General features: G+C 45.0%; 1 protein-coding gene across 3 annotated transcripts in view; it reads left to right on the forward strand.

Annotated features, from left to right (window-relative positions):
* The first annotated feature begins 1346 nt into the window (after window positions 1–1346).
* The window catches only part of mfhas1 (multifunctional ROCO family signaling regulator 1), a 93508-nt gene continuing 67169 nt past the window's right edge, over window positions 1347–27685 (forward strand). Inside the window, exon 1 of one of the 3 annotated variants that reach the window (XM_073024289.1) lies at window positions 1347–4716. In XM_073024289.1, coding sequence (XP_072880390.1) covers window positions 1863–4716 — 2854 coding nt within the window. In that variant the 5' untranslated portion in view covers window positions 1347–1862. The remainder of the gene's footprint in view (window positions 4717–27685) is intronic. The other 2 variants (XM_073024271.1, XM_073024279.1) reach the window with 2 other exon arrangements.

A 27685-nucleotide genomic window follows, 5' to 3' on the forward strand; every position in this document is an offset into this window, starting at 1 on the left:
AACAAGGTGTCAAACTTTCTCCAAGGTCCTGTGATAACTAGCTAATTAAAAGTTTTCTGTGCATTCTCTGTGCGACCATTGCCTGCATGAGGATTTCCCAACAGGAGTATCTGTCCTTCCAAATGAGTTCTGTGACAATCTCAGCATGTTCTCTACTCATGTCTGTCATCCATTTCCACTCTTTCATCTTTCTTCTTCTTCCTCCAAAGCTCCTGCACCCTCTCCAGAAAACGGTACCCCCCCCCCCCCACCAATCCCTCTAGAATGTTCCGGGGTATCATATTGGACAAAATGTTAACAAGACAAATCCTGTTGGCTATCACAACAAGCCTAACATAATCAACTTAATTATTATTTTAAACAGCAAAAAATTAAATACCAGGAACACATTGCATATTGAGAAAATCTGCAGAAATTCAAATACCCAACAGCACAACTGTATGAATACAATAAAGCATGGCCTGAAACCAAAGTATTACACTGTCATTATTGTTATTGTGTCTGTGTATATTGGTTGCTCAGTCTTGGTCATTTTTTATTGATTCTATTGTACTTCTTTGTTCTACAGCGAGAAGATCTCAGGATAGTATATGGTGCCATGTACATACTTCGATAATAAATTTATTTTCTATTTTATTACATTGTTCAGGATTACTTATGCCCTAGTAATGTTTTTGCATCCCTCTTCTTGTAGTATTAAATCCTCTAATTTAACCAAACAACCCCTCAGCTCTCTGTAGCACTAATGCCACCAGGCAAATTTACTTACAAACAAGGGAAAATCTGCAGATGCTGGAAATCCAAGCAACACACACAAAATGCTGGAGGAACTCAGCAGGTCAGGCAGCATCTATGGAAAAGAGTAAATTGTCAACGTTTTGGGCTGAGACCCTTTGGCAGGACTATTTCAGGCATATTTACTTAATCTAGAGCTGTCCTTTTTTGAATACAAAGCCTTGCCTCTGAAGTTTATGTTTCTCCAATGAATTAGTAGGATTTGCAAAAATAATATTTTACATTTATTTAAATTGCCTACTTTTATTATATTCCCAAACTATTAAATAATACGTCTAATTTTCCGCAACAAAACACATTGTCGTGGAAAACTGAATCACACGCTGTATTCCTTTAAACAACACCATATCAGAAAGACTATATCCTTGGTGAGCTACGACTAATTTACGGAGGGGAAAAACCTTCAAAAAGTATGCGGTCTACAACAAAGAGGCGCGGCGAGATGGTGAATGATTGATGACGGCCGATTAGTGCTTTTTATCCATCGCATTTCTGAGCGGAGTTTCTGTTTCCAAACCTAGTCCTGTAATTAACTCTTCAGATTATGCAGTCATTAACCACAACTGGACAGCCGAATTATAACCTGAAATTGATCTATTATGGTCACAAATTAACAATATGACAATATTCCAACGGGAAAGGGGATACTCCGGGTGAAATAATTATCAGAAAGAAAGCGAATCGTCCTTTTAATTCACAGCGGTTCGGTGGGATCAGCTCGGTCTCGCCCTGCCTCCGTCCAGACGAGTCGCGAACACGGGACCTCCGGTGTTTATCCGTGCCCTTTGTTCCGCCGTGAGAGCAGGCGTGTGCGGAGGGGCGGCGGCTGCTCCCGGGGCACCGAGCCGGCCTGGTGCGCACTTCCATTGGCTGCGGGGAGAGGGGCGGAGTTCTGCGCGCTCGGCCCCGGGCAGACAGCGGCGGACAGCGGGCTTGAGGGGGCTCGGCTTCCCTCCGTTGTCAGCGCGTCAATGGCTGTCGGGGCTGCGAGGCGGCGGGCGCCCGGGACACTGCGATGGCGCCAGCCGGGACCTGCGGCTGACCATGTCGACTGAGGGAGCGGCGTCATGGCCGAGAGCAGTGGCAGCGTGCGGGCGGTGAAAGTGTGGCGGGAGGCGGCGCTGCGCTGCAGGAAACTCCGCCGCAACCTCCGGCAGCTGAGCCTGTGCAGCGCCAGCGAGCAGCGCCTGGCGCTCCCGGACAACATCGGGCAGGTACAGATACTGGACCTGGCCAACAACTCGCTGCGGGAGCTGCCCGACGGCCTGGACGCCTCCCTTACCCGGCTGCGGGCGCTGATCCTGCGGAGGAACCGGCTGTGCCGCCTGCCCGCTCCCATCTGCGCGCTGGACCAGCTGGCCGAGCTGGACCTGGCGCACAACTGCCTGGCCCAGCTTCCCGGCGAGCTGGGTCGGCTGCAGCGCCTCCAGAAACTCTGCCTGAGCCACAACAAGCTGCAGCTGCTGCCGCCGCAGATCGGAGCCCTGCACGGCCTGGAGGAGCTTGACATCAGCTTCAACGAGCTCAGCCAGCTGCCGCCCAGCTTCGGGCAGCTGCAAAAGCTGCGGACCCTGGACCTGGATCACAACCGGCTGACCACCTTCCCGCAGCAGATCCTGCGACTCGGAAACCTTGAGGAGCTCGACTTCTCCGGCAACAAGGTAGAGGCCCTGCCTCAGGACATCATGCAGCTGCGCTCAATGAAGATCATGTGGCTGAGCAGTCTGCGGCTCTCTGACTTGCCAGACACCTTCTGCCAACTCACGGAGCTGGAGAGCCTCATGTTGGACAACAACACCTTGCACTCCCTACCCGAGAGTTTCGGCCGCTTGGACAAGCTCAAAATGATCAACCTGTCCTCCAACCTTTTCGAGAACTTCCCCAGTGCTCTTTTGGAGCTGGTTAATTTGGAGGAGCTGTATTTGAGCAGGAACAAGCTCTCCGTGATCCCGCAGAAGATTTCCAACATCTCCAAGCTGGCCACCCTGTGGCTAGACAACAACAAGGTGCGTTACCTGCCCGACTCCATCGTCAGCTTGTGCCACCTGGAGGAGCTGGTACTTCAGGGCAACCAGATCGCCATCCTGCCCGACTCGTTCGGCAAGCTCTCCAAGGTCAGCCTGTGGAAGATCAAAGACAACCCTCTGATCCAGCCACCCTACGAAGTCTGCATGAAAGGCATCCCCTACATAGCCGCCTACCAGAAGGAGTTGGCCCTGTCACAGCCGGCGCTCAAACCTCGGCTCAAGCTGGTGCTGATGGGCGCGAAGAGCTCGGGCAAGACATCGCTGAGACAGTGCCTGGTTGGAAGCCAGCCCACTCCCCCAACCCCCGCCGCGCATAGTAACGGCATCGAGATGACCCAGTGGGTGGCCGATGCCGAGAACAACCTGACCTTCATTGTCTACGATCTGGCGGGGGATCCCAATTACGACTCCATCCGCCCGTTCTTCCTCTCTCCTGGCACGCTCTACGTCTTGGTGGTCAGTTTAAAAGCCTATGAGCCCCGTCGCTTCTACGAGCAGGTGGGCTATTACCTCCACTTGCTGGGGGCCAGGGTCCCTCACGGCGTGGTGTGCGTGGTGGGGGCACAGGTGGACGAGTGCAGTGACAGGGAAGTGGAGGAGAAATGCTTGGACATCCACCAGCAGATCGCCGTGCAGGAGAAGCGCGACGTGGACTGCCTGCAGGCAGTAGCCAGGAAGGTGGACGCGGCTCTCAGGCAGGGCCAGGGCTCGGATCTGCGGGCCACCAGCCCGCACGCTCCCTTCTACGGGGTGTCCGACAAGAACCTGCGGAGGAGGAAGGCACACGTCCAGTACCTGCTGAACCACCGGCTGCAGATCCTGTCTCCGGTCATCCCGGTCAGCTGTCGTGGACACCTCGCCGGCATCGGCCGCGTGAAAGACAAGCTGCTGTCGGTGGCCGAGCACCGGGAGATCTTCCCCAACCTGCACAGGGTGCTGCCGAGGTCCTGGCAGAGGTTGGAGGAGCTGCACTTTAAGCCCCAGGAGCTGTGGCTGTCATGGTGGGACTCGGCACGCCTGGGTCTCCAGGCCGGGCTCACCGAAGATCGCCTGCAGAGCGCCCTGTCCTACCTACACGAGAGCGGCAAGCTGCTGTACTTCGAGGACAGCCTGACCCTCAAGGAGTGCGTCTTTCACAACCTGACCAAGCTGATCGACATCCTCAATGTCTTCTTCCAGCGCGACGCGTCGCTGCTGCTGGGCAAAGTGCTGGCGGACGCCCGGCTGGACGAGCTGAGGGCGGCCCAGCTGCAGCACTTCGTGGAGGGTTTCCTGCTGCACGGCCTCCTCCCCTTGCACGTTGTCCGGCTACTGCTGAAGCCTCACATCCAGACGCAGCAGGACCTGCACCTGATCCTCGAGCTGCTGGAGAAGATGGGACTGTGTTACTGCCTCAACAAGCCCAAGATGACGCCCGTGAACGGGGCGACGGTGTGGTTCAAATTCCCGTGCTATGTGAAAAATGAGGTTCCCCACGCTGAGGCGTGGATCAACGGTTTTAATCTCTCTGGGCAGCCCATCGCAGTCGAGCAGCTGCAGGTGGAGTACAGTTTCCCCTTTCTGTTCCCGCCAGGGCTGTTTGCGCGATACAGCGTCCAGATCAACTCTCATATTGTGCACCGCTCAGATGGTAAATACCAGATCTTTGCTTACCGGGGCAAGGTCCCAGTGGTCATCAGCTACAAACCGTCTGAAAGCTGCTTGCAAGCGGACACCTTATCTATTGCCAGTCACGCCACCTTGCCTAATATTTGGACTGCATGGCAAGCCATAATCCCTTTGGTGGAAGAACTGAATGTGCTGCTCCAAGAATGGCCGGGATTATTCTTTTCTGTGCATGTCCTGTGTTCCAAGTGCCTTAAGAGAGGGTCGTCAAATCCTCACACCTTTCCAGGTAAGCTGCCTCAATATTATATACCTACATGATTAATAAGCCCGTGCACCTGATTTGTGCTGTGTTCCAATACCTGAGATTAAGGTTGGGTCAGAAGAGGAATTTTGCATGTGGTCGGACCTGCTGATTTGATAACTACTCTTATTGTGGATGTTAAGTACGTTGCAAAGGAGCATTGGTTGATGAAGTGGATCATGTGATGACATCATGGTTCAGTGAGGGGACGTCCATAGGTTTCCTGAAAAGCTTAGACTAATGTTTCTTGTGTGAAGCTAGGGACTGTGGAGGAGAAGAGGGAAATATGGTCCATATACAGATGAGAATTTTGCACTTTCAGTGTCAGGAAGTTCCCTGGGAGGGCAATCTGGGGCATTGGTGACCCAGGCTATGCACCAGCTGTTACGTTCCGTCTGGTCGATCTAGGCAGGGCAGGAATACTGGTGGGTGACTCGAGCTTGTGTCACTGTCTGTGTAGGCAGATACGTATTTAAAGCAGGATTCTAGTCTGTAGTGAGGAGGTGGTTGATAATGTAGCAGAATCTAATAAGTGACTGGTCTGTGGGCTGCTTGTAGCCAAAAGATTCTTGTCATTCCACAGGGAGCATCTAACTTAGCTACAGGGCTGTTGAAAGCAGTGAATCTTCACTACCTCATATTCACCTCGGGTCTCTGCTGACTAATACCTCTGAGAATCACCTCGGTTATAGAGGAAGCTAAAATTAACTGGACTGTGAAATATTTTGCAATGGATTTAGTGAAGATGGTGGCACCTCTTTCCCTGTGGGTGAAGTATGTTGGTAGGAACTTTGAAATGAGGAACCTCTATATTGTTAACAAAATAGTAAATTTATAGCATAAGAGGTTTTGTGGCCATGTTGAATTTTGCTGAAGCAATTGAACTAGTGCTATCTCTATATCCCATTCCAACTTTTTCTCCAGTACTATGCCAAGATTCAAGGGTTCTCAGCTTTAACCATTCCATTTTATGACACATTCCATTGGCTAACAACCTGCAGAGTAATTTCTCTGACACCATTTCTCACTGATTCCTTGTAATTTTCTATTGATTCGAGAAAAGATAGATAGATAGATACTTTATTCATCCCCATGGGGAAATTCAACTTTTTTTCCAATGTCCCATACACTTGTTGTAGCAAAACTAATTACATACAATTCTTAACTCAGTAAAAAATATGATATGCATCTAAATCACTATCTCAAAAAGCATTAATAATAGCTTTTAAAAAGTTCTTGTCCTGGCGGTTGAATTGTAAAGCCTAATGGCATTGGGGAGTATTGACCTCTTCATCCTGTCTGAGGAGCATTGCATCGATAGTAACCTGTCGCTGAAACTGCTTCTCTGTCTCTGGATGGTGCTATGTAGAGGATGTTCAGAGTTTTCCATAATTGACCGTAGCCTACTAAGCGCCCTTCGCTCAGCTACCGATGTTAAACTCTCCAGTACTTTGCCCATGACAGAGCCCGCCTTCCTTACCAGCTTATTAAGACGTGAGGCGTCCCTCTTCTTAATGCTTCCTCCCCAACACGCCACCACAAAGAAGAGGGCGCTCTCCACAACTGACCTATAGAACATCTTCAGCATCTCACTACAGACATTGAATGACGCCAACCTTCTAAGGAAGTACAGTCGACTCTGTGCCTTCCTGCACAAGGCATCTGTGTTGGCAGTCCAGTCTAGCTTCTCGTCTAACTGTACTCCCAGATACTTGTAGGTCTTAACCTGCTCCACACATTCTCCATATGAGGCCTAGATCTCCTAAAGTCCACCACCATCTCCTTGGTCTTGGTGATATTGAGACGCAGGTAGTTTGAGTTGCAATACGATATCTTTGACTTCCATCAAAATTCTTGACAATCTTTGTCAAATCTTCTCATGGTGTTTCCTACCCAGTGGAAATAGTGCCGATGTCATGTTGTTTAATTTCATTTCAGTGTGGCCCATCCCTGATTATATTTGGTAAATCCTCTTTCTGATGCATGCCATTCTGTACCAAGTACGCAACGCTGCTTTCCAATCAAACTTTAACAATCAGATATGTAATTAGATTTCAACATAAATATATTGTCTAAGTACAGTATATATGTCACCATATACAATTCTTGAGATTCATTTTCTTGTGGACAAGTCTAACAAATCTATGGAATAATAACTATAACTGAATTTAATCATTCCATTCTCCAAAGACCGCCCTACTGGGACGATCAGCCAGAGCACAGAAGACAACAAACTGTGCAAATGTAAAAAGAGGAAACAATAATAATAATAAAAAATAGAACACAGAATAGTACAGCACAGTACAGGCCCTTCGGCCCACAATGTTATGCCGATCCTTAAACCCTGCCTCCCGTATAACCTCCCCACCTTAAATTTCTCCATATACCTGTCTAGTAATCTGTTAAACTTCACTAGTGTATCTGCCTCCACCACTGACTCAGGCAGTGCATTCCACACACCAACCACTCTCTGAGTAAAAAACCCTCCTCTAATATCCCCCTTGAACTTCCCTCCCCTCACCTTAAAGCCATGTCCTCTTGTATTGAGCGGTGGTGCCCTGGGGAAGAGGCGCTGGCTGTCCACTCTATCTATTCCTCTTAATATCTTGTATACCTCTATCATGTCTCCTCTCATCCTCCTCCTCTCCAGAGAGTGAAGTCCAGCTCCCTTAATCTCTGATCATATTGCATACTCTCTAAACCAGGCAGCATCCTGGTAAATCTCCTCTGTACCCTTTCCAATGCTTCCACATCCTTCCTATACTGAGGCGACTAGAACTGGACACAGTACTCCAAGTGTGGCCTAACCAGAGTTTTATAGAGCTGCATCATTACATCGCGTCTCTTAAACTCCATCCCTCGACTTATGAAAGCTAACACCCCATAAGCTTTCTTAACTACCCTATCTACCTGTAAGGCAACTTTCAGGGATCTGTGGACATGTACCCCAGATCCCTCTGCTCCTCCACACACCCAAGTATCCTGCCATTTACTTTGTACTCTGCCTTGGAGTTTGGCCTTCCTCGTGTTTGCACCTCACATTTCTCTGGGTTGAACTCCATCTGCCACTTCTTAGGATGCAGAAGTGGGCTATCTATGTCTCTCTGCAATCTTCGACAATCCTCTACACTATCTACAACACCACCAACCTTTGTGTCATCTGCAAACTTGCCAACTCACCCTTCTACCCCCATATCCAGGTTGTTAATAAAAATCATGAAAAATAGAGGTCCCAGAACAGATCCTTGTGGGACACCACTAGTCACAACCCTCCAATCTGAATGTACTCCCTCCACCACAACCCTCTACTTTCTGCAAGCAAGCCAATTCTGAATCCACCTGGCCAAACTTCCCTGGATCCCATGCCTTCTGACTTTCTGAATAAGCCTACCGTGTACCTTGTCAAATGCCTTACTAAGATCCATGTAGATCACATCCACTGTGATCTATATCATCTATATGCCTGGTCACCTCCTCAAAGAACTCTATCAGGCTTGTTAGAAACGATCTGCCCTTCACAAAGCCATATTGACTGTCCCTGATCAGATCATGATTCTCTAAATGCCCATAGATCCTATCTCTAAGAATCTTTACCAACACCTTCCCCACCACAGATGTAAGACGTAAAGAGCAAATAAATATCGAGAACATGAGATGAAGAGTTCTTGAAAGTGAGTCCATTGGTTGTGGGAACATTTCAATGATGGGGCAATTGAAGTTATCCCCTTTGGTTCAAGAGCCTGATGGTTAATAACTGTTCCTCAGCCTTGTGGCTCCTGTACCACCTTCCTGCTGTAAGCCAGAAGAGACCCTGCCCTGGGTAGTTGGGTTACCTTACGATGGATGCTGCTTTCCTGCAACAACATTTCAGAGCTCAGTGGTTGGGAGGGCTTTACCCATGATGGACTGGGCTGTATCCACAATTTTTTTTTAGGATTTTCTGTTCAAAAGCATTGGTGTTTCCATACCAGGCTGTAGTTCAGCCAGTCGGTATACTGTCCACTACACAACTATAGTTTTGTCAAAGTTTCCCCGATGCAGTAGGTATATTGGCCTGTATTACTAACACAGGATTCAACTCTGTAGACTAAGCACGGGGTGTGGGGGTGGGGGTTGTGTGGTTAATCCTGTATGACGCGCCTTCCATTCATATTCAATAACAAGGTTTCAAAGAACTATATTCGATTCTTCATCGAGCATCTGGTAAAACAAATAATCTTGAAGTGATAAAACTAATTAAACTAAAATTAGCAATATAACAAAACAGTCTTAGCGTGATAAACGTACTTAAGTTTTCTTCAATGTAATTAAGCTGTTTTAAGTGAACTTAAGCAATGAGTAAGTGAAATTAAGCATTATTCAGCAGTCAACATAAAAGATATCATTCCTGGCTGTCTCTTAACGCTAACTGACTAAAGACAAATCAAGAATACGTAAATAAAACTCTTTGCTTTTACCACGCCTCCACCCCGTGACTAACTACCACAATAAACATAATGCACAGCGCAAAATAGAATTGGGATAGAAAACAGATACATGGTTGCTATAGCCATACCGTGGGCAAACCTATGTGCAGAAGTTCGCTGATGACACGGCCATAGTGGGGTGTGTCAGGAATGGACAGGAGGAGGAGTATAGGAAACTGATACAGGACTTTGTGATATGGTGCAACTCAAACTACCTGCGTCTCAATATCACCAAGACCAAGGAGATGGTGGTGGACTTTAGGAGATCTAGGCCTCATATGGAGCCAGTGATCATTAATGGAGAATGTGTGGAGCAGGTTAAGACCTACAAGTATCTGGGAGTACAGTTAGACGAGAAGCTAGACTGGACTGCCAACACAGATGCCTTGTGCAGGAAGGCACAGAGTCGAATGTACTTCCTAAGAAGGTTGGCGTCATTCAATGTCTGTAGTGAGATGCTGAAGATGTTCTATAGGTCAGTTGTGGAGAGCGCCCTCTTCTTTGTGGTGGCGTGTTGGGGAGGAAGCATTAAGAAGAGGGACGCCTCACGTCTTAATAAGCTGGTAAGGAAGGCGGGCTCTGTCGTGGGCAAAGTACTGGAGAGTTTAACATCGGTAGCTGAGCGAAGGGCGCTGAGTAGGCTACGGTCAATTATGGATAACTCTGAACATCCTCTACATAGCACCATCCAGAGACAGAGAAGCAGTTTCAGCGACAGGTTACTATCGATGCAATGCTCCTCAGACAGGATGAAGAGGTCAATACTCCCCAATGCCATTAGGCTTTACAATTCTACCGCCAGGACTTAAGAACTTTTTAAAGCTATTATTAATGCTTTTTGAGATGGTGATTTAGATGCATATCATATTTTTTTTACTGAGTTAAGTATTGTATGTAATTAGTTTTGCTACAACAAGTGTATGGGACATTGGAAAAAAGTTGAATTTCCCCATGGGGATGAATAAAGTATCTATCTAAACCTATGTGCCTCTACATTTAGATAAGTTGGATTGTCTGTGTAATGACCTGAGGTACTTCAAAGTGAATGAGTTATTGTGCAGCACCCACACACTCCAGGAGACATGACCACAGAAATGTTGTGTAAGATGCAAAAGATACTGGATTGATTTGTTTTGATGCTGTTGCTTCAGGGAGGAGTGTTGGCCTTGGATACTTGGAACTGGCTAATCTTCAGACCTTGTGAGTGATGCCCCTGAGATGGCAGATGGAGCCATGTTTGTTAAACAGACTTGCACCTTTGTTGGTGTGGTGCATTCTCAGACATTTCAGTGATTGAACCTGGGAATGGGCTTGTACCTATGACATCTTGACTTCCCTCGTGTGCTTTCAAGAGGGAAGACTGTGAGGCTTCCTAAGGTCCAGAAAGTGCAGGATATAGGCACACACCACAGACTTGTCTTCTTTTCTCAGTTACGTACTTGCTCATTGTTCAAAAGTTAGCTTGCACCAGTTTGAAGAGTGTGGAAAACAATCTGTGACGTTATCCAGGCCTGGGTTTTGTAGACTCGGTATGTAACACAGCAGATAACTGCTAGCTGAGCTGCTGCCTCTCTGCTCCAATGGCCAGGGTGCAGGTTTGACTCTGGTGCTGTCGGGATTGCTCTGCACACTCTCCCTGTGACCATGTAGGTCTCCCCTGGATGTTCTGGTTATCTTCCACATTCAAGCACTTGTTATCACTGATACAAATTTCTTTTGTGATGGTAGTACTGTGCAAGGCATAAAGGTGACTCGAAGTTACAAAACTAAATAGCGTCAGAGTGTTCATGGGCAGTTCGGGTATCGGATGGCAGAGGGAAAGAAGCTGTTCCTAAAACCTTGAGTATGGGTCTTTAGTTTCTGTGCCTCCTCCCATGTCCTGGACGGTCAGGGTTTTTAACGATGGATACTGTCTTCTTGAGGTGCCACGTCTTGAAGTAGGTGAGTGGGAGAACTATTGGAGAGCTGATCGGGAAGTGAGCTGCATAGGATGGGAGTAGGTCAGATTGCTGTAACTGAAGCTCAAAGCTCAGTGCAGACTCTGCGCTTTTGTGCTGTATGACTCTGTGACTCTTCAGATGGAGGAAGATTTAGAGGTGGAAGTTAGCTCCATCACTGCACTAGTAGAATGGTACAAAGCCAAGGCAGCTTCTGTGGGAATAAGAAAACCCAGCGTGAAAGTCTTTGTATTCCCTGATTTGAACTCGCACTCTCAGCATCTGAAAACAGAACTCTGCCAGTTTACAGAATCCTCCCCAGCCAGGACTGCTGCTCCCATTATTTCTGTACCCTTGTCCAGCTAATGCCAGCTCCCACCATCCCACTCTCTGTACCCGTGATTTCTGGATCTCAGTACAAGTTATTCCAGGGTCTAAAACTTGTCCATGTAAGTTATACACTTTAAATACTGATGCCTCAGTGGCTGTATACTGACTTTGTGCAGTTTTCAGAAAACCTGCTGTATTCCAGTACACTTGTGAATATTAGTTATTTCAAGATATAGTGTGGTCCAGGCTCTCCCAGCCCTTCGCGTTCTACCATCCAGCAACCCACATTGTAACCCTAGTCTAACCACAGGATAATCTGCAGTGTTCAACTAACCTACTAACTTTGGAGTGTGGGAGGAAACCCACATGTTCACTGGGAGGGCGTACAAGCTCCTTACAGACAGCGAAGGCAATTGAACTCTGAACTCTGGCCTGTGCTGTGGTACGGTGGTGCCCACATTACTTGGTTTGATGTGAATGTCTGCAGTGATCGGAGCCCGTGTGTGTTTGGCATCGGGTCAGTGGTTTATTCTGAATTGGTCTGGATTGTGCTGCTTGGCTCAGTCCATTTATCCAGGTTGAGATGATTGATTACTCTTACCATGTTGTTGTATTTCTTGATCAATACCTGATCTTTTACCCCCTTTGTGCTGAGGGCCTGTTTGAGTTTGTTGTCTTTACACTGATGGTCTGGTTCAGTAGTGAATGACAGGAAAAAATACTCATTATGTTCAGGTTGGCTGAGGTTCTCCGGTGTGAGTTGGCTTTCAATTTTCCATCTTGGCAGTCACCTGGAACTGTGACCAATTTGTGCTGGTGCTCTGATCAGGCAGAGTTGGGTGGATTTGATCTGTTTCCTTCACCCCATGGCCTCAGTTTCTGGGCAAACTGATCCAGGAGGGACCTGCAAAGGTTAATAATGGTTTTCAGACATGTCGTATTTCCTTATTTAGAACTAGTGAGTGTTATGATCACGAGCTCAACGCTAGTAAGCTGCTGGCTACAATGATGTCCAAAGCTCATTGCTTGTTATTGTGCAGTGGGTGTTTCTCAGAGTGAGCATTTGGATAATGCAGTGCAGTCAGTATTCACAGGTATCCTTGCTGCAGGATCTGTCTGTGCTACACCTCACGCAGTCTCCTCCTTACACTGCCTCAAGTCGCAAACATACTTTGTCTTTGAGCTGCACAGCCCCATTTCCTTTGTTCACCCTCTCCCACTCCACCCTCTGCACGGCTGCTGATATCCGGTGGTTTGCCAGGGCTGCTGATATCCAGTGGTTTGCCAGGGCTGCTGATATCCGGTGGTTTGCCAAGGCTGCTGATATCCAGTGGTTTGCCAGGGCTGCTGATATCCAGTGGTTTGCCAGGGGTGCTGATATCCGGTGGTTTGCCAGGGCTGCTGATATCCGGTGGTTTGCCAGGGCTGCTGATATCCAGTGGTTTGCCAGGGCTGCTGATATTCGGTGGTTTGCCAGGGCTGCTGATATCCAGTGGTTTGCCACGTGCTTTGTCTGGTGTCTGGCTTCATTTTTTCCCGAGGAATTCATTAGCGAGGCTCCACTCACACCGACATTCCTTTGGAAAAATGATCAGCTACCTCAGTTTTAGTAGAATACTCTCGACAACATTTTTGGTATGTGTTGAAAACTTCGAGCATGAAAGCACTCCTTGTGGTCACAAGTCAGAACCAGGTGCATAGTTACAGGGCTTTTAAATGGCATGCAGAGTACAATGGCATTTCAGAATTCCGCCTTCAGTCCGGAGACTTGAACATATTGCAAGATGGTGCTGAAGATTTAATGATACCTGAGATTTGTGCCTTGTTATTGATGCAATTTTGTCCAGCAGCCGATACTGAGAAAGAGAGAAGCTGAGAATTGTGAATCACCACAAATTGCTGGTGGGTCTGTGTTGTTTTGTGGGAATAGCAGCTTAGACCACAAGGCATAGGAACAGAATTAGGCCATTCAGCCCATCAAGTCTGCTCCGCCATTTCATCATGGCTGATCCTGGAACCCATTCAACCCCACACACCTGCCCTCTCACCATATCCCTTGATGCCCCAACCAATCAGGAACCTATCACATTCCACTTTAAATATACCTACGGACTTGGCCTGCACCACGCTCTGTGGCAGAGCATTCCACAGATTCACCGCTCTTTGGCTAAAAAAGGTTCCTCCTTACTTCTGTTCTAAAAGGTCACCCCTCAATTTTGGATAACCCCACCAGAGGGAACATCCTGTCCATATCCGCCTTATCTAGTCCTTTCAACATTCAGTAAATTTCAATAAGATCCCCATGTATTCTTCTAAATTCCAGTGAGAACAGGCCCAAAGCTGCCAAATGCTCCAAATATGTTAACCCCTTCATTTCCAGAATCATCCTCGTGAACCTCCTCTGGACTCTCTCCAATGACAACACATCCTTTCTGAGATATGGGACCCAGATCTATAGACAGTAGTCCAACTGTGGCCTGCCTAGTGTCTTTCAAAGCTTCAAACGTCTCATTTTTACTATGTACTGTACCAGCAGTTAGGTCGAAATGACAATAAAAGTTGACTTGACTTGACTTGATATTCTATACCCCATGAAATAAATGGCAACATTGCCTTTGCCTTCTTTACCACAGACTCAACCTGTGAATTAATCTTCTCAGAGTCCTCGTGCAAGACTCCCAAGTCCTTCTGCGCCTCTGGTGTTTGAATTTACTCGCCATTTAGATAATAGTCTGCACTATTGATCCTTTTACCAAAATGCATTATCATACATTTCTCAACACTGCATTCCATCTGCCATGTTTTTGCCCATTCTTCCAATTTGTCTAAGTCCTGCTGCAATTGCATTGCTTCCTCAGCACTACCTAACCCTCTACCTATCTTCCTATCACTTTCACCAATCACCTTTCCAGCTCTTAGCTTCATCCCACCCCCTCCGGTCTTCTCCTATCATTTCGCATTTCCCCCTCCCCCCACTACTTTCAAATCTCTTAGTATCTTTCCCTTCAGTTAGTCCTGACGAAGGGTCTCGGCCCAAAATGTCGACAGTGCTTCTCCCTATAGATGCTGCCTGGCCTGCTGTGTTCCACCAGCATTTTGTGTGTGTTGTTTGAATTTCCAGCATCTGCAGATTTCCTCGTGTTTCCTATCATCTGCAAACTTTAGCACAAAGTCATCAATTCCGCTATCTAATCATTGACAAACAATGCGAAAAGCAGCGGTCCCAATACTGACCCCTGAGGAACACCACTAGTTACTGACAGCCAACCAGAAAAGGTCCCTTTTATTCCCGCACACTGTTTCCTGCCTGTCAGCCATTCCTCTATCCATCCCAGTATATTTTCTGTAATGCCACGGTTTTATCTTGTTAAGCAGCCTCATGTGAGGCACTTTATCAAATGCTTTCTGAAAATCCAAGTAAATTACACCCACTGCCTCTCCTTTGTCCACCCTGCTTGTTACTACTTCAAAGAACTCCAACAGATTTGTCAGGCAAGATTTCCCTTTACAGAAACAATGCTGACTTTGATTTATTTTATCATTAGTCTCCAGGTGCCCCGAAACCTCGTCCTTAATAATAGACTCCAACACTTTCTCAACCACTGAGGTTGGGCTAACTGGCCTATAATTTCCTCTCTCTTTTATCTTCCTTCTTTCTTAAAGAGTGGAGTGATACTTGCAATTTTCCAGTCCTTTGGGACCATGCCAAAATCAAGTGATTCTTGAAAGATCATGACCACTGCATCTGTTATCTCTTCAACCTCTCTCAGGACTCTGGGATGTAGTCCATCTAGTCCAGGTGACTTATCCACCTTTAGACCTTTGAGTTTGTCTAGCACTTTTTAATCGCAATGGCAATCATTTCTACTCCCTGACACTCATGAACCTCTGGCATCTAGCTAATTTGTTCCACAGTGCAGATTGAAGCAAAGTCCTTATTAAGTTCATCTACTATTTCTTTATTCCCCTATTACTACCTTACCAACATCATTATCCAGTGGTCCAATATTAACTCTCACTTCCCTTTTATTCTTTATGTAATTGAAAATCTTCTAGTATCCTGCTTTATATTATTGGCTAGTTTGCCCTCATATTTCATCCTTTCCCTTGTAGCTTTTCTAGTTGCCTTTTGTTGGATTTTAAAAACTTCACTATCACCCAACTTCCCACTCACTTTTGCTACACTATATGCCCTTTCCTTGGCTTTTATGCAGTCCTTAACTTCCCTTGTCAGCCACAGGTGCCTAGCCCTGCCATTTGAGATGTAATTCCATCTCTTTATGTACTTTTTATTTGGTGACTTCTCTGCCTCTGACGCTCCACAGAAAACAATCTGAGTTTGTCAGACTTCTCTTTGGAGCTAATACTTAGTAGTTAATAATCTCCAGTCCAGGCAAGATCTTGGCGAACATCTTCTATACCTTCTCCAAATAGTCCACAGCCCTCCTGTAGTGTGACAACCAGGACTTCACCCACGTGACCTAACCAAAGTTTTGTTCAACTGTAATAGGACTACACAACTTTTATACTCAACACCCCAACTGATGAATGCATGCCTTCTTTCTGACCATAGCCATTTCTGTTGCAACTTTCAGGGCACTATGGAGTTGTTTCTGTACATTGATGCTTCCAAGGGTCCTGCTGTTTACTGTAGACAGCACCTTCCTCTTGTATTCAACCTCCCAAAATGCAATACTTCACAGATTAAACTCTATCTGCTATTTTCCCACTCAGCTTTCCAACCTATATCCTACTGTAACCTGTGACCAGCTTCCTCACTATAACTGCACAGATTTTGTCTCAAACGTTATAGTGTGATTTGCATTTTATTAGGTTGTTTCTTGAGCTGCTGACTGTTGCAGAGACCCACTGATCCTGTTTAGTTGTCCTAATACCCATGCTGACCTTGTGTGTCCACATTTGTCCAACAAGCTGAGCAAATACGAAAAAAATAAGTAATAAATATCAAGAGCATGAGATGAAGAGTCCTTGAAGTGAGTCCATAAGTTGTGGGAAAAGTTCAGTGAAGTTGAGTGAAGTTATCCCTACTGGTTCAAGATTCTGATGGTTAAGGGTAATATCTGTTCCTGACCGAGATGGTTTGAGTTCTGAGGCTCTTGCAGATGGCTGCAGTGAGAAGAGAGCATGACCTAGGTGGTGGGGGGGCCTTGATAATAGATGCTGGTTTCCTGCATACGTGCCCACTGGTGGGGAGGGCTTTACCCGTGATGGACTGGGCCGTATCCACTAATTTTTTGTAGGAGTTTCAGTTCAAGGGAATTGGTGTTTCCAAACAAAGGCTGTGATGCAACCGGTCAATATATTCTCCACTATCCATCTATAGAAGTGTGTCAAAGTTTTGGATGCCATGCTGAATCTTTGCAAAGATGTAAGGAAGTAGAGGTGCTGGCATGCTTTCTTCGTAATGGCGCTTGGGCGCTGGGTAATGCTCGAACACTGCTTTGTTCAAGCAACTGAGTGAGACCAGTCAGATCTTTCACAGGGTGAGCATTGTCATGATGGACTTAATAACATCCTGTGATGTATTATTTTAACGTTCTGCTTTTTAAAGATTATGTAGATTTTATGTATCCCTAGAAAGATCACTAAATGGAACTAGACTGTTACTTCTCTCCCACAATTCCTGGTATGAATTCTGTTAATCTCTAAAGATTACTTTTTTCAATCTTTTAAATCTATTGCACTTTAATTCCTGTCTCCCAGATCAGAAATTCAAGGAATCTTAAAATGAAAACTACCCAGCAGGAGCTCTTGCCAGAAATGTGTTGCCTTTTTCGTGCTGTTGGCTCTTTCTTGCCACCGCTCGGATTCCTGTGCTCTTTGCAGAGTCTGTTCTTGCCGTGTATCACTTGTGACTCTTTAACAATTTAGTTCTTGATGTTGTGAGAATCCTGTTCTTTATTACACCTCATTTGGAGGGTGTGTGATAATTACGTGGGATGATTTTGATTGAGTTATTCAGCTGAGCAACCTCAAGATGGCAAAAGAGCTTTGTAAGTCTGAATATTTGCTTTGTACACAAATGTAATGTCAGAAACATGGCAGCCTTTTTGCACAGTGCTAGATTCCACAGGTACCAGTAAGGTTAATGACCAGATAATCTTATTTCGGTCCGGTGCTCCTGGTGTGGCCTTTTATATATTGGTGAGACCCGATGCAGACTGGGAGACCGTTTCGCTGAACACCTACACTCTGTCCGCCAGAGAAAGCAGGATCTCCCAGTGGCCACACATTTTAATTCCACGTCCCATTCCCATTCTGATATGTCTATCCATGGCCTCCTCTACTGTCAAGATGAAGCCACACTCAGGTTGGAGGAACAACACCTTATATACTGGCTGGGTAGCCTCCAACCTGATGGCATGAACATTGACTTATCTAACTTCCGTTAATGCCCCTCCTCCCCTTCTTACCCTATCCCTGATATATTTCGTTTTTCTCTCCCCTTCTTTTTTTCCCTCTCTTTCTGCCCATCAGCCTGCCTGTTCTCCATCTCCCTCTGGTGCTCCCCTCCCCCTTTCTTTCTCCCGAGGCTTCCCGTCCCATGATCCTTTCCCTTCTCTAGCTCTGTATCTCTTTTGCCAATCACCTTTCTGGCTCTCAGCTTCAGCCCACCCCCTCCGGTCTTCTATCATTTCGCATTTCCCCCTCCCCCTCCCACTTTCAAATCTCTTACTATCTTTCCTTTCAGTAAGTCCTGACAAAGGGTCTTGGCCAAGCATCAAGGGGCATCATATTTCGGTACAGACACAATCTAAGCTGAAACTCCTAATTTCCCCAGTTTTGAAATATAGATAGGAGACCTATCTCAACAAATCCACTTTCACTGTCTCGGGGTGACCTGTACCTTTACTGCTACTTAAGCTCTTCGCACAGAAATAGTTGAAATTTAATTAAATTGATCCTCTTTCTTCTTCATGCAAACGCTGACAGTGGGGAGGGGAACAGATTATTGCCAATTCCACTCAAAGCCAAGATCGAATATCTGTACACAATCCCTCCCAGTAGTTCTAGAATGTAAAAAAATTCCAAATACCGGGCACAGAATTTTCTTCTGATCACTTTGCAGGTTTACATACTCTTTTTGTTTAAAAATGTTCATTGCTTAAAGAATGGAAGAATAGATTGACATAAAAGCTGACCCAAGTGTGGAGAAATCTTTCAGATAAACTGGAAGGCCTGAGGCCTGGCCTGCATCCAGTGTAGTGTGATTGAGGGATGCTCAGAGAAGCTGTCAACTGCGACTGGCTCTTTCAAAGTGACATTTTGGAGGAAATTTTGGTCTAGTACAAAGAGGAAAAAAGGGAATAATTTACATTTATGTGCAGCCTTTTCATGATTTCAGGTTGTTCTCAGAGCCATTACAGCAAAGAAGTATGGTACCTTGTCACTGATCATGGGGAAGCCCCATGAAGAAATGGGAGATCGGAGTAAATAGAGCTAGAGAGTGCTGTCCGTGCTGAGCAGGATGGGCTTTGTGGAGAGAGAGACAGAGTTAAATTCAGTTCAATTCACGGATACTGTTCGACTTAAAGCATTTCCAGCACTTAAAAAAAAAATTCCTTTTGCTTTTCCAGCATCTAATATTACACTTTTTGTGACAAATGAGTAGATTTTCCATATATCAAAGCTATTTACAACATTTGCAAAAGGAGCTGAACTGACCTACACCACAGATATTTGTTATTCCACACTGACCTTCCCTGCTACCCAGAGTGACTTAATTTCTCTTGTTCTCAGTTCTGATGAAGGGTTTTTGACCAAAATAAGTGTATCTCTTACAGTGGATGCAGCCTCATTTGAGTTTTTCTAGCATTCCCTGCTTTCCTTTTAAATTTCCAGTGGCTGTGTTTCTTTTATTTAGATTTTGATCAGAACAATGGTTTTAAAAATAGCCTTCCATAAATAAATAAACAGTTGTTTCAAATGCAGTATATTGCAACTTTCTGCATTCATCTTGACACGTACTTGAGAAAGCAGCTGCGGTTTCAACTCATCGTCAGTGGGGAGGCTAGTGACCACGATGGAGCTAACTTAAAGAATTGGATTTAGTTTGATGGAGGTTCAGGCTTGACAGGAATGGGCAGTACCCTTAGACTGGCAAGGATTATCTTAGCAGATGAGGCATGAATTGCGTGCAATTACCATGTTTGATGGGCAGATGAGAGACTTCAGAATCTTTTGATGTATGAGTTTTGTGCAAAATAGATTCATGGCACGAGAAAGCCAGATCAACAGCTTTATTGAAAATAAGCAAAGCAGCACAAACTACCTCCAGGCAGATAAGGGAACCTCGTTTTATCTTGCCTTCTCAACTTTGCTTTTGTGTCTGTAGAATTGCTGCATACTCGGTTACACAGCTCTCAATCACCGCTGTGCAATGCCACTTCAGTTAAACGTATCAGCCGTAGTTTGTTGATGGTGCCCTTGCCTCTGAAACTGTTAATGAGTTAGTCTCACTCCAGATACAGAAGAAATAATCGACACATTGGTACAATGTTCAGGTTGACGGCTGGGGGAGGGGGTGTCTGAATTACAGTTGTGTTATTAATTTGAGATACTGTGCAGCTTCTTAGGTGAGTGTGAAGCAAACATTTGATTGTTCAGAATCCCAGCCAGTATTTATCCCTTAACTGCCGTTGCTAAAGAAAATGGGTGACTCACTGTGGCTGTATATTCAAGTTGGACGTGATGGTTCATCGGTTACTAGAAGCGAGGGACGTTTGCAGTCCAGTAAACAATGAGCTTGGTGTCAGACCTGGAGTTTGATCTTCTAACATTCTTTTTCCAGGCTGACAGCATCGGTGAATTTCGTCATTGATATATGACTTCCTCGAGAGGTCATTCCTAAAGTATTGGGAGAAGTCCACTTTCCCCAGGGTCTCATTGGTACTGTAATACTGTGGTGGTGGAATGGTGAACAGCCTTTGAGCAGATGCTGAGTGCAAGGACAATTCTCAGGCAAGCTTAGTGAATAACACAATACAGGTTGAGTACCCCCCGAACCAAAAACCTCCAAAATATTTTTCAGCGCTGACATGATGTCACAAATGGAACATTCCACAAGGCGCTGGGAAGGTTCCCAGGCAATGCCCAAGTCTCTGAGCATCACAGACAGTTCGGAGAGTGTAGTGAACAGAAGTTAGTGAAGCTGAAAAACACAGCAGAAAGCAAATCCTGAAGATCTCGATTGTGTATTGAAAAAGTGGATTCGTCAGCGTCAGAGTGAGCACGTGCTGCTTAACAGAATGCTGATCACGAAACAAGCAAGGATCTATCACAACAAACTGAAATTTGAAGGTGATAGTGAATATTTGGCATGCTGGTTGCAGAAATTTAGGAAAAGGTTACGGCATTAATCTTTTAAAGGTGAAGCGTCTGCTGATCTCAAGCAGCAGAGAAATTCGTTGATGAGATTGCCGATGAAAAAGTAACTGCTGAAAGGCTGCCCCAGTACCTATGTGTGAAGAGCAAGTGTAAGACAAAGCCAGCTTGCCAGCAGCACAGAGCTGGCGATCCCAAGCTCACTGATTATGTACGTACTCTGAATTGCGAAGCACTTCTCGCCCCCAAGCATTTCAGATGAGGGGTGCTCCACCTGCAATGCACCTTGTAAACCAGTCCACAAGTAAGGATGATTTGTGTACCATATAGCTGAAGCTGGAGCACCTTAGTTCTGGAGTGGAGTGAATGTAGTGATCAGGTTCCCATTTGTGCCACGGAGTAGCTCTGCTCTAGTGGAAAGCTTTCTAAAGGTGACATCCAGCAATGCAGTGAGAACACTGAGAAAAATGTTGCATTGAAATTGGGTATGTTGTGGACCTGCAGATTAAGATCATGGTTAGTAAGATTTTCTGCAGGAGCTAACTGTGAGGCCGATGACATAGAGATGCACTCCAGGACTTTTGAAAGATTCCTTCCCCCATCAACATCTCCTCAGAATCCTCCACATCCACTGGAAGGGACAGGGAGGCAATACTGGGGTCCCTGACCAACCCTACATTGCCCAGCTTTGGGGGTCTAATTGCATTCGCGAGCTCCCGCGGTCATGGCCCAAGTCAGAGTACAAAGACAGAAACTCTAATCCAAGCTTGCTAAGAGGATAGCATAGTCTCTCAAGGATGTTTCCAGAAGCTTTGTGAAGAGAATCATCACTGGTTAGTGAGAGTTGCTGACCTTGTTGTTCAGAATAGAAGAGCACAGGCAACTGTTAGTCCTCAGCACTATGGAGTAGCCGTTGTAGGCAACAGAAGGAGCACATTACATCTCAGACTGTACAGCCACCTGCTCTATCAAGCAACTTCTACCCCCACCATTGACAATTAGCCTCATCGGTTCAATCCACACCTGTAGAAATCAAGTTATTGTCCTGGATGGACTATCTAAAATTGAGTCCCATTGAATAGTACAAAACAGATAGAGAATCGCCAACCTAATCCGTCTGTGCAGACCATGTTCACTCCGCCAGTCCCCATTTCCTGCATTTGGCCCATATCCCAACGAGCCCCACCCCTCCACCGCTACTGAAATGATTCTGTTAGACCTGCCTTAACCACTTTCTCAATCACAGCAACTTTCCCTTTATGATACTGTTACTGAAGGTGGGCGACAGCTTACTGGCAGCTTTTGAAGCAAGGAATACAACTGAATGTTCTATTCATAAGTTTTTAATGTGGAAAATTGTGGTAAGCGACTGCCACAAACAGTGAAGAGGTAAGCGAAGGTGATGCTGATGTGAGAGTGGAGGTGTGGGGGTGTGAGATGGAGTCGGAGTGTAGTTGCAGCATGTCCGAGTAGCTGGATGAGGTCGAGACAAGTTTGTTGGAATTGGAGAGGTGTTGGGCGGAGTTGTTTTAGAGCCTGTCCACCTGAACTAGGAGGGAGGTTGGATCGATCTAAGTGCCAAGCCGATTTAGAAGGGTTGATCGTGGGCTGAAACGTGGGAATACGCCCGGAGTGTATCGCTGTGGCGGGGGCCCAGGTCATAGTATGGGGCACAGGTCCTAGTATGGGGCACAACCTGGTGCTTGGGCAATCTAAACACCAGATGGACTGAAATGACTTGGCGTCGGGACCAAAAGCGAGGGTTCAGCCCGTTCTGCTCCACCCTCGTCGGCGTTGAGGCTGTGTCGTGTCACAGTCGCATCTCGGGGTCGGGTTTATCGACTCGATTTTGTTCTGAATCCTGATGCTTGTGTTGTTGTTTGAGTGATTTGGTTTATTTCTCTCTGTGCATTGGGTGCTGGTCTTTCTTCCTAAATTGGATTCTTTCAAGTTTCTTGCTTTGTGGCTCCCTGTAAGCAGACAAATCTCAAGGTTGTGTAATTTATACATACTCTGATAATAAATATACCTTGAATCTTTGAATACTCACCACATTCTACATGCAAAAAAAAAGTTACCCCTAAGGTTTGTTTTAAATCTTAATCCTGTTACCCTAAACTGCTCTCTTGTTTTGGACTCCCCTGCCCTGAGGAAAAGTCTGATGCTATCCACTTTATCTGTGTCTCTCATAATTGTAAACACTTCTGTAAACAATTGTAAGTAACCCCCCATTAGAATAGAGTCGTAGAGCCCTACAGCACAGAAACAGGTCCTTTGGCCCATCTAACCTTTGCCAAACTATAAATCTGCCTAGTCCCATCGGCCTGCACCCAGACCACAGTCCTCCATAACTCCATGAAACTGTCCAGATTTTTCTCAACTGTTGAAATCAAAATCACATCCAGCAATTCCGCTGACCGCCCATTCCACACTCACCACCCTCTGACTGAAGCTTCTGCTCACGTACCCCTTAAACGTTTCACCTCTCACCCATAACCCATCACCTCTAGTTCAAGTATCACCCAACCTCAGTGTAAAAAAACCTGCTTGCACCTTACCTATGCCCCTCATAATTCTGTATACCTCTGTTTCCAATGCTCCAGGGGCTAATGTTCTAACCTATTCAACCTTTCTCTGTAACTCAGTTTCTCAAGTCCTGGCAACATCCTTGTAAACCTTCTCTGCACTCTTTCAATCTTACTGATATCTTTCCAGTAGGTAGGTGACCAAAACTGTGCACAATACTCCATATCAGGCCTTACCACTGTCTTATACAAATCTGTTGGAATTCTTCGAAGAAATAACAAGCAGGATAGACAGAGGAGAATCAGTGGATGTTGTGTGCTTGGATTTTCAGAAGACATTTGACAAGATGAAGCTGCTTGACAACCTATGAGCCCATGGTATTACAGGGAAGATTCTGGCATGGATAAAGCAGTGTCTGTTTGGCAGGAGGCGGGGGGGGGGGGGGTAAAGGGAGCCTCTTCTGATTGGCTGCTGGTGACTAGTGGTGTTCCACAGTGGACTGTTTTTTATAACTTTATGTGGCAACAATTTGGATGATGGAATTGTTGCGGTTTTTGCAAAGTTTGCAAGCAATATGAAGATAAGTGGAAGGACAGGGAGTTTTGATGAAGTAGAGAGGCTATAGAAGGACTTGGACAGATTAGGAGAATAGGCAAGGAATGGCAGATGGAATAGATGCTGCCTGGCCTAATAAGTTCCTCCACCAATTTGTGTGTGTTGCTTGGATTTCCAGCATCTGCTTATTTTCTCTTGTTTGTGAGATGGAATACGGTGTCAGGAAATTTATGGTCACACACTTCAGTGGAAGAAATGAAAGAGTTAACTATTTTCTAAATGGAGAGAAGATTCAAAGATCTAAGATGCAAAGGGACTTGGGAGTCCTAGTGCAGGATTCACTAAAGGTTAACTTGCAGGTTGAGTTGGTGGTGAGGAAGGAAAATACAATGTTAGCATTCATTTGAAGAGGACTAGAATATAAAAGCAAAGATGTAATGTTGAGACTTTATAAAGCACTGGTGAGACCTCACTTGGATTATTGTGAGCAGTTTTGGGCGCCTTATCTTAGAAAGGATGTGCTGAAATTGGAGAGGGTTCAAAGGAGGTTCGCAGAAATGATTCCAGGATCAAACAGGTTGTCATAAGAGGAGTGTTTGATGGTTCTGGGCCTGTATTCACTGGAATTCAGAAGAATGAGGGGTGACCTCACTGAAACCTATTGAATGGTGAAAGGCCTTGACAGAGTGGATGTGGAGAGGATGTTTCCTATGGTGGAGGAGTCTCAGAGGACACAGCCTCAGAATCTAAGGGCATCCTTTTAGAGTGGAGATAAGGAGGGATTTCTTTAGGCAAATCTGGAATTCCCTGCCAAGGATTGCTGTGGAGGCCATGTCTTTTTGTATATTTAAGACAGAGTCTTAAGATAGATTCTTGATTGATCAGGGCTTGCGGAGATACAGGAAGGAGGCAGGAGATTGGGGCTGAGAGGGCAAATGGATCAGCCACGATGATGCGGAGCAAACTTGATGGGCCAAATGGCCTAATTCCACATCTATATCTTATGTCTTATGGACATCCTTCTATCCTAATGTCTGAGATGACAAGGACATCATAGAACATTTCAACAATTAAAACCTTTATCTCACCTTTTCAAAGGAGTAATCATTCTAAAATTGGCCTTTTTTTAGGTCACTTTCTCAAATTTATTAGTTATTAGTGGGAAGAGTTAAGTCTACACCTTAAACTAGGTACCAACACAGTTTTGAGGACTGATCTGCAAACATTCCTCCCCATTTTTGGTGTTTAAAAAGTGTCATTGGTTTTGTATGTTTTCCAGTTTTTCTGTTGCAGTGACATTAGTGTGTGAAGGGATGCTGTTGTATCAGCTGATTGCTTTGCTGATTCTTGCAGCAATGGATCCCATGGGGAGCAGAGAGCCCCCTCCTTACACAGAGGGCTACTGCACTTTAGTTCTTGTCACAGCAACTCCTGAATTTCCAAATTGAGATGTAAACACTTCAGATTGCTGTCAACTATCCTCTGTTGGAAGAGAAAACACTCAGTATAATTCGTCACCCACTCTGCACTCTCATGTTCCAGAGTCCTTGTCTATCTTCTGTCTATAATCTCATTAATCCATATACACATCAAGCTGTCTCGCAGCCTAAGGGCAAGTGGAAGTGGACAGGCCACACATTTCAAAAACTGCCTAGTTATAGTAAATTCCTTATTCTTCCCAAATGTAGCATTTCACGGATTGATCTCCATCCAATCTCTGTGCCTGTTCCACATTCTGTTTGTCACCTGAAGTTGAACTATTCTCATTACTACCTGCTACTTTACCAAGTTTTACACATTCTGCGGATTTTGTAATGCAGCTCCCTACACCACAGTTCAATCATTCCGAGGCCCAATGGGCCCAAACTAAACTTTGAGAAAGCAGCTCCTTCTCTAGGGGTGGAAAATATCTCTGCACCAACGGCCCTCTTTAGTTCCTGCCTGGAGGCGGGTTTAGTATCCACATTATTGTTACCTGTTGGTCATGTCTTCTTGTTACTTTGCCTCCTGCACTGAACATCTTACATTTTTTTCCTTTAATCTTCTGGTTGCATGGAACTTCCTTTTCTGTTTTATTTTAATTGTTATTTTAATTGTTATTCCAGGCATGTTCTTGGAATGTGCCCAGTCTGTATTTTTCAGACTTCCCTGAGTGCCCTTTGTTACTCTTTTGCTGTTTTACATCTTCCATTCGTCTTAAATCACAGAAACTGGCTCTTTCGCAGTTGAGCATCAAAATATTCTTGCTGTATTTCCTTATTTCTTTGACTAAATAACCTGTTAACATTCCGTACCTCCTGTGATGCTATTAGGTTTGCTGACTGTGAAGTTCTAAACTCTAATGAAGATCGTAACCCCTATCCGATACAGATAGCTACAGGTGCCCTCACTAAGGGGAGCTTACACTACAGCTATCTACTCTTCAAAGACTAGTTCACTTCTGTTTATCCTCCATGTGAGTTCAGCTGCCATTACCCTCTATTTGAGTGGTGGGTCCCTCCTCCCTACCAAAGCGAAGATACTTCCAGCTAACAAAGTAGTTTAAACACAGTTCATTTATTTTTAGTGATATATGTTTAATCCAGACAAAATTATTAAAAAACCTTTGAGTTTTAAATTTGTTTTAGCCTATAAAAGAGTTTCAAATTACAAACAATTTCTAAAACACGGGTACAATTCCTATATGTTATGAATCATTTGCCACAGAAATCAAAGCTAAAAGAATGTATTCTAGTTCACCCCATGTTTCTATAATTTTTCTTCAAGTTCCTTAACCATTCCTAATGAGACTGGGCTGCTCTTTAACATTTAGATTGTTTTTCTGCCACTTGGGTGATTTCACGTGTGTGATATTTTTTTCAGATACCTTTTCACACAAATGGTCTAAAAGCTTCTGGAGACAGAGTTTCCAGGTACACAATTAATGCTATGAAGGTGTCTCTTTGAGTAGACAAGCCTTCCTTCAACATAGCCACATTGTCTGGTTGGAAAAAAGCCCAATCAAATAGCTCCATTCTCTTACACTACAATTCTTCAGGACTTACCCTGGGTGCTATGAACCAGCATCCTGTGTTTGATAGACTGTGCTTGTTTACAAAGCTGTCATATTAATTTTAAAGCTATTATTGCTTACCATTTACATTAAGAGCTGAAGACTGGTTCCCGTTTATAACAAGAAGCTGAACAAAGAATATTGTTTGGAAGTTTATTATACTCAAAGCAATCCTTTGATCTACAAGTTTCAGCTGCTATGTTAGAGAGCTGAGCTTGGAAGAAAAGAAAGGTCTGCTGGCTCTGGAAAATATCCTTCACATTTCATGTTCTAGAAACAGATCCAATTCTCTTTCTCCCACCCTTTTAGACCTAAAGACATTTTATTGAAAAAGATTTCCCTGAAATCTTCCTCAGAAATTCCCCTCTCTCTCTTTTGAGCAATATTTTTATTGGTAGAGCAATAAAAATTTGCTAATATAATTGTTCTATTTTTGTTACATGCCACTTAAAATTGCCAAAATATGTGCTCATTTCGCTTGTCATTTAAGAAGTCACCCAACATTATAAGAGTGTTTTGCTCTTTACCAAAACAAAAGAATTTAATCATTGAAGCATGGAGTAACATCATTCTTAATCAGTTAATAAACCAGCAAAACCCCAGCTACATTTCCTTGTCTACTCTTCTGGGAATATTAAGAGCTCATTCTTGGTCTTGTTCGAGGGAAGTCCCTGTTAAAATGTCATAATCCTAAATAATAAAAACAGAAAAGGTATAAATACTAAGTAGGTCAGCCAATGTGT

Source organism: Hemitrygon akajei, chromosome 2, assembly GCF_048418815.1.
Source record: "Hemitrygon akajei chromosome 2, sHemAka1.3, whole genome shotgun sequence".
In the NCBI taxonomy this organism is placed as follows: Eukaryota; Metazoa; Chordata; class Chondrichthyes; order Myliobatiformes; family Dasyatidae; genus Hemitrygon; species Hemitrygon akajei.